Source organism: Lissotriton vulgaris, chromosome 10, assembly GCF_964263255.1.
Source record: "Lissotriton vulgaris chromosome 10, aLisVul1.2, whole genome shotgun sequence".
NCBI lineage: Eukaryota > Metazoa > Chordata > Amphibia > Caudata > Salamandridae > Lissotriton > Lissotriton vulgaris.
This window is the reverse complement of record NC_141698.1, coordinates 546861836-546876399: the sequence shown is the minus strand read 5'-3', so window position 1 is coordinate 546876399 and position 14564 is coordinate 546861836. Positions and strand designations below refer to the sequence as shown.

General features: G+C 46.1%; 1 protein-coding gene across 2 annotated transcripts in view; it reads left to right on the top strand.

The window, feature by feature from the left end:
- The window catches only part of LOC147688502 (coronin-7-like), a 1252182-nt gene that overhangs the window by 439666 nt on the left and 797952 nt on the right, over positions 1–14564 (top strand). For both annotated transcript variants that reach the window (XM_086941395.1, XM_086941394.1), the window contains exon 9: positions 2476–2558. In XM_086941395.1, the coding sequence (XP_086797521.1) occupies positions 2476–2558 (83 nt within the window). The remainder of the gene's footprint in view (positions 1–2475; positions 2559–14564) is intronic.

Genomic DNA, 14564 nt, shown 5'->3' with positions numbered 1-14564 from the left:
GCATCTCACAGACCACTAGGAGAAAAGACGCGGGTGGGGAGTTAAAGCCCCTAAATACAGACTCCGTAGAACCAGCACATATTGCACATGACTTCCCTTTCACTAGCTGAATGCTCCAACATATAACCTGGGTTCACCACGGGGGGCATACAGCATCCCTTATTACAGCCTCACAACAGCTGGACTCCACCATGTGAGCGTTGCCGCAGCATTAGCCTCAAGTGTTTGTAAAGAAAATACAGCGCCTTGCCTTGGAGTGCTCGTGCACCACTCTGTATCCACGGCAATCTCCCATGCTTTGGTATTCCCAACTCAGAGCACTCTAGGGGCCTGGGTGTTTTGGCGCTTTAGAAAAACCCAAATGAAAATCTGCAACATCCATACATGTAAGAGAGTGAGGCTACAGTCAGGGAGCGCTTGATCCAGACCAAGGGTAAGGAAATAACCCAAAAACGCTCTATGGACCGCCACAGGCCACCTTACCATCTGCAATATACATATGACCACTTTTGTGCAAAGAGAGCTATATATCCAGGCCGCCTCACATAAGAACATAAACATAAAGTCCAGGACAAAGTCCCTGCACTAGTACACCAACAGCAGTGCCTAAATAAAACCACTTGTCAGTGCACCAAAGCAAAGAGCGCTATATCCGGGCAACACTTACAAAGCCATAACCCTGGGACTTGCCAATCTGACAGTCGGTAATGACTACGGCCTCCTCGATGTCCCCGAACACCTCGAAGTACTTCCTGAGTGAGGCTTCGGTAGTGTGGTAGGGGAGGCCGCCAACAAAGAACTTGGCCAGGTGGTATCCTTCTGCAGCGTGTGCATGGCGGAGGGGAGACTGTGCATTGGCAGGCTCTGGAGCAGCATGAGACAGGGACTGTGGGCACCCGTGGGCGGCAGCGCTGTGTGGGGGAAGATGAAATCCGAACGAGCAGAGCAGAAAGTGGGAGCAGGGAGCATGCATGCCCTAAACCGCCGAGACTCACCTGCACCTTGCGACGGCACTTCTCCGGTCTCCCTCTTCGGCTTGGGAGACCGGCAACGTCGACGGCGGCGGCGGTTCCCTCCAGGCCACGGGAGCCCCGCGGGCGCCGCCATAGTGCTTTCCGTCTTCCTCTCCTTCTTCCCCGGGCTGCGGGGGGCGGGCACTTCCGGCCGGCCGCGCTAGGATTGGCCGGCCGGCCAGTCACGGGGCGGGAAACGGGAAGAAGAGACGCAGTAGTGCCGGCAATGCCGGACCAGACACGGGGGCGTTCCCGGCGTCCCGTGACGTCGGCAAAAGCCAAAGAATGTCGGGAACGCCCCCGTGTCTGGTCCGGCATTGACGGACAGGCCCCTCGTCCAATGGCAAGGCTCCGTTTACGGAGCCAGCCAATCAAGGACGAGGGCCGAACCAAGCCACACTATGGAACTCAACAGGATTTCGCCTGCGCCGAAAAGATGCGCAGAGCGCATCCTTCGGCGAGGCAAAACCTAAAAACACCTATCAAAGGTGAGTGTGAGGCTAGTTAACCAAGAATGCTGCCAATTACCATTACCCTTAGACCTCTCTTAAAAGTGTACACTGCAAAATTCTTGCTTTGAAATTGTTCTATCAGCTTGGTTCAGTCAATTGTAAGTGGTCTTAATCAGTATATTGGTATTGTCATTCCTTACAAAGCTAAATGCTGTGCTTTTTACTCTATTAAAAATATTCTGTGAAATTGTTCAGTCTATAATGTAGGTCTTTGATTTATACCTCTGTTTGTTTCTGTGAATACAGATTATGCCACAAAGGCATACTGTTTCTCCTGAAACATTTGTGTTCTATGCCACTCGGCTGGGCTTGGTCTGGAACAACACTATTAACTGAGTCGTATAAAGTCGTCGGAAATTTGCTCACCTAGGCTTCCTTCTAAATTTGAAGTACATTACCAACGACCATGAAAAGAGCAAGGATTCCACATCTCCTCCTACTGATCTGTGACAATCTGGGATTCCCAAAATCATGATTTTGTGACTATCATATTATTCACATGCCTTACCATTTACCAGTGTTCATAGTGCTCTCTTACAAAACTTTTTTTTCTCCTCTGGGAAAATAGTTTCACTGTCCGTAAACATACTAGCAATAGTAAGGGCAATCCCCTCACTTACCTCCCCTGATTACACTTTTACTACTGCCTTTGATGGAAGTAAAGGTAAGCTTATTTTTGGGTGGGAACCTGCAGTTTATAAATACCTATACTTAAGTTTGGTGGCGTTCGTCTACGCGTGGAAGTGGTCCCACCTACAAAATACCACTCCCTGCCCTACGAAGAGATTTATATCAATGCAATACAATACTGTAATTGTCTAATATAATTGCACACCTGAGTTAGAATTGTGATCTGTTTCATGGGTTTTATGTTAGTTTGATGGGTGAAGAGAGGGAAACGGACCAGAAGGCGGCTAAAAGTTTGACATTTCTGATGTCACTTTCTGCAGATGAGAGACCGCGAGGCGAAGCTCTGGGACACACGAAAGTTCAACAGTTCGGTTGCATCCTTCTCTCTTGATACTTCTCCTGGGTAGGAACTCTGCTTTTCTTAAAATGCACCTTTGTTTGCTCTTGTATGGTACATCAAAGTTTTTTCATGGTCACTAACATACTTTCAACCTGTCCTATTTCTAAAATGTTCCTGCATACCCGTTCTGAGATCAGAAAAACAGCAGGATCGTAAAATTGTATTGAGATTTCTATAGCGCTTTCTATACCTCTTGTAAGTCACTTTTTGATTGTTGAGTACAGTCGATATAGATCTTTGCTACAAGACAAGTTCATTGGGTGCTCCAATTTTCATCCGGTTACGGAGCACCCTTTGGGTATATGGTTGAAAAGGTGCTGGGGGAAGTTGGCATATGTGGGAAAAGTTGCATGCCATGCATGTGGTTTATACACAGGCTAGAATCAGTGCCGCACATAAGCATCAATGGTGCAACGAGTAAAAGTGCAAATGTTGTTTTTGGCAAGGTGCCTATAAGATTGCATATCCTTGATCTAATGTCCATGATCTAAAGTCTGGGTGTGGGTGGCCTCAGAAAATGTGCATTTTCCCACATCATTGTAATGCACTGGAAGCGTGGCTTTTCAAAACATTCCTGTCAGACAATTTGATGCAGCACACTATCATCCCACCCCCAGAAACGATGATGCTCAAAATAAGAGTTTGTGGTTCCTTAATATCTCCAGCTGGCTATTTCTTACCTATGATCATTCATATTTTACCCTTTTGCTTTTGCTATATATATTTTACAGAGAAACGTTAATACAGCGATCACTCAGAGATTTGGCAGTTTACCAGAAGTTGATTTTAATCCAGGTAACACGTTTCACTTGCACAGCAAGCTTGGTCATAAGCGAAACCCGTTACCTGGATTAAAATCAACTTCTGGTAAATTGCCAAAACTCTGAGTGATGGCTTTATTAACGTTTCTCAGTAATACTATGTTCGGCGCGCTCAGACGACTGCATATGATCCACTGCACAGGGCAGGGGAAGGCGAAAGGAGCAGCGACTGAAGGATATATATATATATATATATATATATGTGTGTGTATCAAAAACGCACAACGTCCTGTGTTTGATAGGAGCACCTTCCCAGTTGGTGCATGTGGCGAGACCAGGACAGTGTCTCGCTAAAAATTGTCCTGCACAGAATAAGCAGCACTCCTTTTGGCTTGACAAAGATGATATTTATTTCAAATGCAAAAAAGAAAAAGAAGGGGGGCTACACAGCCCCCCTTCTTAAAAAAAAAATACATTTTAAAAACCGGGATCTGGGAGGAGGCCACGCCCCTCCCTGCACCACTCAGAGGGGGAAGTAATTCCCCTTGAATACTGGGGGTCCCTGGGGGCCAAGTAGCCCACCAGGAACCTCCAGTATGCGCCAGGGGGCAGTGTTGCAGAGAGGTATGATGAGGCCATGCCCCTTTTTACACCTCTCTGCAGCGCAGCCCCCTGGCACATACTTGAGGTTCTCGGTGGGCTAGTTGGCCCCCAGGGACCTTCAGTATTCAAGGGGATTTAGTTCCCCCCTCTGGAAACACGCCAGGGGACTGCGTTGCAGAGAGGTGTAATGAGGCCACGCCCCTTTTTACACCTCTCTGCAACGCAGCCCCCTGGCGCATACTGGAGGTTCCTGGTGGGCTAGTTGGCCCCCAGGGACCCCCAGTATTCAAGGGGATTTAGTTCCCCCTCTGGAAACACGCCAGGGGACTGCGTTGCAGAGAGGTGTAATGAGGCCGTGCCCCTTTTTACACCTCTTTGCAACGCAGCCCCCTGGCGCATACTGGAGGTTCCTGGTGGGCTAGTTGGCCCCCAGGAACCCCCAGTATTCAAGGGGATTTATTTCCCACTCTGGAAACGCGCCAGGGGGCTGCGCTGCAGAGAGGTGTAATGAGGCCACGCCCCTTTTTACACCTCTCTGCAACGCAGCCCCCAGCGCATACTGGAGGTTTCTGGTGGGCTAGTTGGCCTTCAGGGACCCCCAGTATGCAAGAGGACTTAATCCCCCAACTTAGAACGCGCTACGGGGCGCGTTTGCACAGTGGTGAAGGTAGGTGGTGGGGCTTGAGGTGATATGTGTGTCAACATGCCCTGTGGCGCTGTTTAAGTTGGGGAATTAATTCCACTTCAATCCAGAGGTCCCCTAGAGGCCAACTAGCCCACCAGGTACCTCCAGTAAGCGCCACGGAGCTGCGTTGCAGAGTGTTGTAAAAAGAGGAAGTGGGCTCTGAACACCTCTCTGCAACGCAGCTCCTTGGCGCGTACTGGAGGTACCTGGTGGGCTAGTTGGCCCACAGGGGACCTCAGGATTGAAGAGGAATTGATTCCCCAACTTGAAACGCGCCACAGGGCGTGTTTGCACACATGTCACCTCAGGCCCCGCCCCCTTCCTTCACTATTGAGCACAATATTCCTCTAAAATCAGCCGAACTACAAATTCAAATTTACTCACCTGTTCTCACGAGAGACGTCCGTGCTGCATCTTTGAGCCCAGTACGGACCCTGAAAAGTAAATCTAAGCGTACTTACCAGTAACTTGTATTTCCTTCCCTAGGAATCTAGTGTGTGGTTTTCACCAGAAAAGTTTCTAAGTGTCTATTTTTGAAACATACAAATATTCCTCTAAAATCAGCCGAACTATTAATTCCGATTTACTCACCTGTTATCAGGAGAGACCTCAGTGCTGCATCTTACAGCCTACTACTGATCCTGACAAATAATTCTAACCATACTTACAGTAACTTGAATTTCCTTCCATAGGCTAACTGGTTTCACTTGGAAATTCTTCTAAGTGTGGAGTTTTGGAACTTTAAAAAATTCCTCTAAAATCAGCCGAACTACGAATTCCGATTTATTCACCTGTTATCAGGAGAGCACTCCGTGCTGCATCTTTCAGCCCACTAAGGATCCTGAAAAGTAATTCTAACCGTACTTACAGTAACTTGAATTTCCTTCCATATGATGTCAGTGATGTCACGGACCATGTCATGAGTGATGTAATATGTGACGTCATCAGCAGTGCATTGCGGGCGCCCGAGTTATAGTTAGCTGAACTAACTATAACAGGGGAATTTCAATGGTTTTGTAGGAGTGAAATGTCCAGCTAACTAGAACAGGTGTGAAACCTATGGGTTTTTCGTGAATATATATACATACATATATATCATTTGGATGTGTGGAATTGTGTCTTATATGTGCTGAATCTATCCATACACATAATCAAGGAAGAGGGATATTTCATGCCAGTGATGTTATTGGAGTCTTACAAAAGTACCATCAACTTTGCTGAATATGTTCTTTGTAGGCACTGAATTGTTAAATGTCCAGGAGCTATTAGTATTATATTGCATTATGACATTTGTATAGTTCTTCTTAACCCATAAGTCCACAACGCACTCCTATTTGCATCAGTACCCAGGTGCTCTTTAGAAGTGTATGGTTAGAAGGTTGTTGGGTGTAGAATGATCTTTGTGGGAGATGCTTCCGGTATACGAGGTTCTGACATGCTCCAAACACGGTACAGTGAGTGTTGCAAGACTTGAGCATGCAGTATTGTGAATCATTTGAGTGTGGACACAGCTCTTATACCTTTTTAGTTTTCTATTTTTGAAGATCTTGCTCTTAGAATTTTGATTTAGTATTGAAATGAGAAATATTTTAATGCTTTCTGGAACTGGAGTTCTTATGTGAACAGGCATTCAGTTCCCAAGTTTGGAAGACTGTACAGACAAGGAGGTTCCACCTATTTCTGCCTTTTTGAATCGAGGCACAGTCAGCAATGGAGCGAGCCTTGAGTGCACATACAAGTTTTGTTGACGGAAGAGTAGTACAGTTCCACGTATTGCTAGGTGATGTGTGCACATTGCTATAATTTCGATTTGTCTGGCCACAGGGTGCCAGGTTAAGGAAATGAGTACAGGTGTGAACTAGGTCCTTTTGGAAGAAGAAAGTGGGAGATTAAAAAAAAAACATCGGAAAAATGTATTTCTTCCATTTGTTTCTATTGTGGCCTGCATCAGGATTTTAGCCTGTATGGGACTTGCAAGTGTGCTGCTGCAGGATTGGATATCAGAAATTCTAATATATGTTTTTTCCATACCTGTCCGGAGCACAGAAATTTTGCTATAGCAAGCGGAGAAAGCGTGACAAACATGTTGTGCACTTGCTTGCAGGAGCAGGTTACTACTAGCAGTGCATAATCTGAGTCACACAAGACCAATCCCTTGTCATCTGAAGCCCGCCTAGGAATTGAGTTTTTGCATACAGAAATCGGTTGGAGACTAGCCTTGAAATCGGTAGTCTTCTACTTGAATCAGGAGTCTGACATTTGCATTTTGGGGTCACTGTAGTTTCTAAAGGGACTTGTAGGGTGCATCAAGATATGTTCCATTGGAATGATCAAGATGGGAGAGTACTAGGGCGAGGTGGTTTGGACCTCTGGTGAAAACCTAAGGAATGGGAAAATTGACAAAGGAATTTCATTATGTGGAAGCATAATTTGGAGGCTTGATTTATTTGTGGTATAAAAAACAAATTAGAGTCCATGATCAACCTAGGTTCCTGACTTGGTCTGAAAATGGTGCTGGAGGTCCTAGTTCCTGAGGCTAGATTGTAATCAGGTGATGAGACTTCCTATTACCAGAATGTAAAACTCTCCATTTTTGAAGTGTGCTTCAGGTGGTAGACAGACATCCAGAAATCACCAGCTTGTAGGCAATTCCCTATGTTGCAGATATCAAGATCAGATGTGCTGTCAAGCTTTACAATATTTTGTGTCATTAGCTTAATTCTACCAGCTGAGAATATAGGATGAAATTATGTATGTTAGTGGACTGAGGTAGAGGTTGAACAAGAGGGGCCTGATGCTGGAGTCCTGGAGTACACCCACTCTGGGTTGGAATGGTGGCGAGAATAAGGGGGCTAGTGATATGGTGAGTCTGCTATCCACAATGTTTGAAGTAATTCATTTTAGGGTGTTTCCTTGAATTCCAAGGCTGTGACGTCTCTGTAGTAGCGTGTGGCAGTGGACCATGTAGAAAGCAGAAGACAGACTGTAGGAAAGTGGATACCTGACTATGGTAACCCCAGATATTTTGCCTAGTGTTTAGCTGATTTTCTACTTAGTTGGCCTGGGATCCTGCAAATCAGGGCCCCAAAGCGGAGACCCTGCTCTCTCTTTAAAATGGACTCCATGTACCCTAGGTACATCTACAATTGGGTATTGGGTCACCTTATCAGCCCCTGTACAGAGTACTATAGGTACCCAGGGCATAGGTGCATCAAAGGCCTACGAGGGGCTGCAGCATATCTATTGCCACCCCTGGCTGGCCATCCAAACTGACACAACTGGCTGATCACTCAGCTGGGGCAAGGTGGTGTAATCACCCCTTGCTTAGGTATAGTATACCTATGTCTAAACCTATATCTGGACACATATGCACTTATAAGTCACTCCTATGGCAGGCCTTAACAATCCTGGAGGCAGAATGCTTGGTGTTTTATGTGAGATGGTGCTCTAGCATGAGCTGAGCCTGTCTGCAGCTTTCGGAACCATGTCCTTATAGCTGTTCTGGGATATTGCCATACCATATACTCTTAAGTGCATTATATTCCTCGCGGTTACTTGCTAACTTTGGTTTGGCTTTATCAAAACATGTCGTGTAAGGTGCCATACGCTTTGGAATACTACCCCCTCACCAGTTCTGGCGACGGGGGTAGCATTCCGCCCTTCTAGAGGGAGAAGACATGTTACTTTCCTTAAACGAGGTTAAATCTAACCAGAGCCTCAGCATCACAAAATGGATGCTGCTGCCACAGACACAAGTCTGGCCTCCTGCTGCTGACCGAACCTCCGGCAGGGCAGGCCTGGACAAAAGGTTTCCTGTCACAGGGAGGTGTTACACCACCCCAGACAGGAGATAGTGGATTGGGGCAGGGAGGGCTGAATGAAACTAGACACTGCCTGGGGCGCACAAGGCGTCCCAGGTAAAGCCCAGTTCTAACTGGTGCTGGGGCACGCCAGCCCCAGCTCTGGCGCGAAAATTCACAAAGGGAAAGGGGTGTAACCACCCCCTTCCTGGGTCCCACCCATAGGAGGGACCTAGCAGGAGATCCAGCCCCTTGATTTGGAATAAAGGTAGGAGCTGTGCCATGGCACATCAGATCATCCTGACTGAAACTTTGATACGAAACTCTGGACCCTTTGACATCCTACTCGACGTTGAAGACTGAAGAATCTCCCTTGTGGTCAATGAGTGGCCACCCTGTGCAAGCAGGCACCATCAGCGCTCAAAGGTTTTCTTTGCCGTTGCTCCCGCCGGAGCTCGAACGACAGAGACCGACAAGACCTGGACTCCCAGACTTCCAACAGCCCGATCCACAGTCCTAGCAAACCTTAGACCCGTGGAGGCGACGTTAGACGTGGGACCGGCCATCTTGGAAAGCCAGCGAAGTGCTTCCTGTGCAGCTCCCGAGGCTCCCTCGAAGCTGTGCATTGGGGATTGAGAATCCCCAGCCCGAGCAGCTTGTGCACCAAAGATCACCTCTCCACACTCATCGAGTGCTGCGTGGGGCCCTTTTGCATTTTTCCTGCTCGACGCGTTGTCCGGTCACTTGCCCATTGGCTCGTGGCCTCTGTGACGACGAACCTTCGACTTTACACTGCTGGTCTGGTTGCTCCAGACTGGCCCTTGCTCCCCTGAAAAGGAGCCACCGATCTGACCTTGCTGGTCCCATCCAGAAGCCATCTTAGAGTCCTGCGTGGGTTGCATTTGCCAAGGCCTGTTGACTCCGATTCGAGAACCAACACCGCCGACAGCGAGAACCTTCGTGGGACAGCCCGTGTTCAACTCCTAGTCGTCATTGATACTTCCTGGTCCACGTGGCAGCGGAGACAAACTACTCGACAGCACCTGATCGCAACCCAACATTGCCTGGTTCCTTCCTGGTTCCATCCTGGTCACTTGCTAGTGACCTAGACTCTGCCCCCTCTGCTTTCAGGTACTCTACATCTTCGATCCACCCTTGGATCCAACCAGACTCTTCTCTCCTGGTCGCCTGCAGCATCTTTTCCTCCAGGCTCCATAGAACTCCACGAAGAAACCCGACGCACTTTGGCACCTATGCACCCCCTTCCTGTGGGTGAGGTAACGAGGGTACTCCGGTGTCCCTGTAGTGATTTATATCCCTAGTGTTCTAGTTTCAAGTGACTAAGTTCTAGTCCAGTCGGAAGACTCTCAAACCTATAACTTTCTAATTTTTACGCACCATTGACTTTTATGGTAAACGCGGTTGCCTATAGACACTGCACCCGCATCCTGTGGGCCTCCTATGTCCTAACCTTCGTTAGTCCAGTGTAGTCCCAGCGATTCTCGAGGCCCTAGGCCTTACCAGTATTGTGACGTGGTACTTATACCACTTTTTTAATATATGGTTTGAGTGGCCACCCGGCCTATCCATAATTGTGCAGCTTATTGTATGTTATACGAAGTTCTTTGTTTAACGCTTGTGCTTCTGTGCTCATAAAGAGTATAGGGGATTATTCTAGAAATAAATACATATATTTACTAATATATAACTTGTGTGGTGTCCTTTCATTTAATGTTAAAAGGATTGCATATGGAAAAACAGCTGGCTTCACATGCCTTCTTGAGTTTAGCCTAAGACTGCTTTTGTCCATGCTACCATTAGGATAGCTGGTCTTTAAGGTTGACTTACAACCAATCACCATAAGGGTCGTTTGGACTGGTGCAAGGTGCTCACTAGAATAGTGATCATCATATACCAGGCCAACTTCTCACACAGACCAAGTGGAATGAGGGCTGCAACTCCATCAGAGTCTACAGTTGTTGTGATGCCATCACACAGTCATGCTTCAGTGCCACATCGGACAGAATCTATTTTTGTAGCTTGAAAGCAGGTTGTAATTCGTGATATTTATATGAATGTAGATCTTTCAATCAGTTTTCATAACAAATGTACACAAAGGAATACTCATTAATGGTCTGTAGTTGGTTGGGTTAGAGAGATCCAAGATGTAGTTCTTTACTGTAGGTTTGATGTGTGTCATTTTGAGTTCAGTCGGATGACATTCTTGGTGCTAAAGTATGATTGATAATGATCATGGACAGGAGGCTGCAGATTTTTGGAGCAGAATGTCCTTGAATATATGGACTCTGCCTTAACACACTGGGATCCATTTGGGCCGTGTGCTGGATGTTTAAAAGATTTTTAGTCTTTGATCAAGCATTCAAGCGGTTGCAGGAGAGAGAGATTTTATTGTACAGTTAATAAAAACTAACAATATAAAACATACAAATGTGTGCAAAAAGCAATCATGGTTACAGTTAAAAATATAAAAAACAAGTGGGCTTGCTTGTTGAGATCATAAAAAGTCTTAATTATATTGTTCAAAGCCATAGGAATTTAGGCAAACAAAGGTGCTCCAAGGGCTTAGCTCAGCATTGCGTAGACTAGTGATTAGTGTGAGCCAGTTGTCTGGATCTTAATCCCTTTGGCCACTATGTCAAAGAATTTAGTTAGTCTACAGTTTAACTGACTCTCCTCAGGGTTAAAGCACAGCATCACAGCCTGCCTGCAACTCGTTATGCCCTTCTGGTTCCATAGGGCACGGAGTAGGGATTGTCTTATGTCCATAGGTTTTGAACAAATGCAAATGATGTGGATTAAGTCTTCTTTTCTTGATAAACAGAGTCTGCAGCAGCTTGCTGAGCTTCCCCTTTTCCAAGGTGCCAAGTGCGGTAATTTGGGAATAATGCCAATGCGCATGTTTAAGAACTTGTTTTTTGTGGACTGCATGAGGCCCGTTTTTAAATATTCTTGAGGTTTCAGGGCACTGTAGTCTTTCAACATGGCCCATCCGTGGGCCCTCTTAGTCAGGGTGGCTTTAGCCTCTATTGATGAGATCAATTTGGTTACTTTCGTTACCACTTTTTTGAAGGTTTTAAGATCGATTGACAACTCCCAGAGGTTTGATAGGTCCAGGATCTCCAATGAGTCTTGAAGGTATTTCCTTGCGGGTTAGTTGCCTCTGGCGGATAATTCTCTCCAGAGATGGGCATTAAGGGACCCGTGGTCGGCATCTCTGATTTTTCGTCACGTTTTAATGTATGCCCCCTCCTCTCTACCGCTTGTTTCTGGAGCCCAAATTCCAGACGAATTTGAGCGGGCGAGGTATATGTGGGTAGTTGGAATATTGCCCTAAATGCGTGACTGATGGTGTTGTCTAATATCGTGACGTCTTTACCTTGCAGGGATTCACTGCGTACGTAAGCATGGGTTGCAGTCGTGCCCTTATCACCTGCAAAAGGGGGCGAACGACCGGTCTGGGAGAACTTTCTTCAGGGGTTTAATTGACCAGTGGAAAGTCGTGCCCTTCCGACGAATTGCCTCTAGTTGGGGCCTAAATGTGCCTTTGCTATCAATGAGGACACCTAGGTATTTGTAGGTTGCTACCTGTTCTAACCTCTGTCGGCCCAGAAACCAGGCAAGTTTTCTTTTTTTGTTGTAGTTCATTGTCATAACTTTTGTTTTGTTTAAGTTGATGTTTAGTGAGTTGTTTGTAGAAAATAAGCTGGTTGCATCCAGAAGATTTTGGAGACCAATAGGGGACCGGCTGATAAGGACCAAGTCGTCGGGGTATAGGAGGTTTCAAAGTGTTGTATTGCCTAACCGCGGGCATGGGATTTGGTTTTCTCTAGTTCCCCCGGGAGATTAGCCAGGAAGAGGTTAAACCGCATTGGGGCTAGGACACAACCTTGTTTCAGTCTTTTGGTGGTACTGATTTGCTTTTAGATGTGTGATCCGGAGCCCAATTTGATCCTAACCCAGGTGTTCGTATGTAGCATAATCAACTGCTGAAGGAGTGGGCTTGGTATCCCCCATCTTTCCAGCTTCTGCCAGAGTTTACTCCGGTCTACGTGGTCAAATGCTGCGCTGTAGTCAATGTAGCATAGGTATAATGACCTCTTCATGGATTTTGCTGCATCTGTCAAAAGGGTTAGCGCCATGATATCGGTCGTTGTACCCTGACCCCTGCGGAATCCGGTTTGGGTGGCTGGAATGATGTGGTTTTTGTTTGCCCAAGATGTTAAGTCCTCCAGAACGAGAGCCGCATAGTACTTTGCCTCTATATCGACTAGCGCTATTACCCAATAGCTACTAGGGTTATTCCTTTCTCCCTTTTTATAAATCGGGCTTATAATTGAACCTCTCCAGGTTTTTGGACATATTTCTGTTTCCCTTATTTCCTGGAAGACTGGTGCCATGATGTTACTCCAAAAGTCAGCGTCTTGTTTGTATATTATTGGCGGGATCCCGTTCGGGCCCGGGGCACCTTCAAGTTTGCCCTTGTTAATTTGTGAACTGATCCTGGCCGCTGTTTCTGAGTATGTGGGTTCCTCTCTGCTTGTGATTGGTACGAGTCTTGTTGTTGCTTCCTCGTTCAATGTACCGATGTTGTGTGAGAATGGTATCCTTGTGTGGGCATTGATCAGTTCTTTGTTGTTTGTGCCTGTTTTATCAGGGGTCTGATCCAGACCAGTTTTCTGGGCTTTGCCACGGGGCGAGTGCCCCATTAGGTCTTCGGTGTTGAAATGAGATGATAAGTAGTTTGCCCAGACTAATTCAGATATGCTTGAATCGATTCCCTTATGATCTGGACATTGGAAGGAGTGGATTGGTTTTCAGAATCTAGAGCTGTTCTTTTCTTTAGAGTCGTGTAAGATTTTTGCCCAGAGGTTATCGTTCAGCTACCTTTAACTTTCCCATGTTTTTTTCCTCAGCTGTGCTTTTAGGGTGCTCAACGTCTTTTGCGGACCTTTGTTGTTTGGGTCTTTTCGGAGCTGTCTCAAAGTCTGGTTTATTCCACTTTTTAAGGTTTTTATCTCTGGTGTAATTACATTACCGACTATTATCCGTGATGTTTTACCTTTGACGATCTTTTGTTTGTTGCAGGAGAGAAAGTGAGGGAATTCTGAGGGTAGAGGAGTGGGCATGGCAGGTTTCCGGGTGGGATGAGGAGAAGGAGTACTTATCTTTATCTAAAACTTAAGGTCAGAATCAAGCATGCTTATTGGTTTTTTTAACATATTCCGAGGAGTTATGGATGGGAATATCAGATAGCTAAGAGTCAAGAGATAGGGATAGTCAAGATGTGCAGATTAAAATTCTTGGATGGATTGAGAAAGGCGTGAATGTAAGTTTGATGGAGTAAAATGTAGAGTGGTTTAGAGAGCAGTTTGAGAGGTGTGTTGATTATGTGGAGGATTAGGGGATTGATCAGAGGTTTTGGTGAGATTAGATTGTGTTTGTTAGGAATGATAAGTATATGAGCTACTAGGCACTAAACAAATGATGGAAGACATCATTAGATATGATGTCAGATGTCTCTCCTAAGTATAGCTTCTTGAATTCTGTCTCTGCAGGATATGCTTGAGACCCATCACTCCCTCTTTTGTATCTTCCACCTGGCTGCGGTCTGTCTCTACCTCTGCATTCATTATTGATTTCTGGCTGTGCAGCGGAGTTGCTAAAGTTTCTCGCCCCAACTCTCTGTAGTATGCAAGTCCAATTTGTGTTTGTAATGCCACTGACTGAGGTGTATCTGCCATTAGACTATCTTTCTCTCCCTGAATTGTTTCTGTATTTCACCTTCTGCACTGCCTTTGCCAGTTGTATTTACTTTTCTCTGCCTGTCAACCTCTTTTTTTGCTCTCTCTCTCTCTCTCTCTCTCTCGGCACCTACTTACTCTCTCTCTCTCGCCACCTACTCTCTCTCTCTATCTCACTCTCACATTTCGTCTATCATTGATTTTCTTTCTGTATCTCTTTCCCTCTCTCCCTCCTGTGTTCTCTTTTTGTCTCTTCTTTGATCTTTCCGTCCCCTTGTTCTCTCGTTCCTCTTTCTCTCCCCCCCCCCCCCCCCAGCTTCCTTGAATCTTTTATTCTGTCTCTGGGTTTTTATTCCTTTTCTTCTGTCTTTCTTCCATCCCTCAATATCCCTGTATCT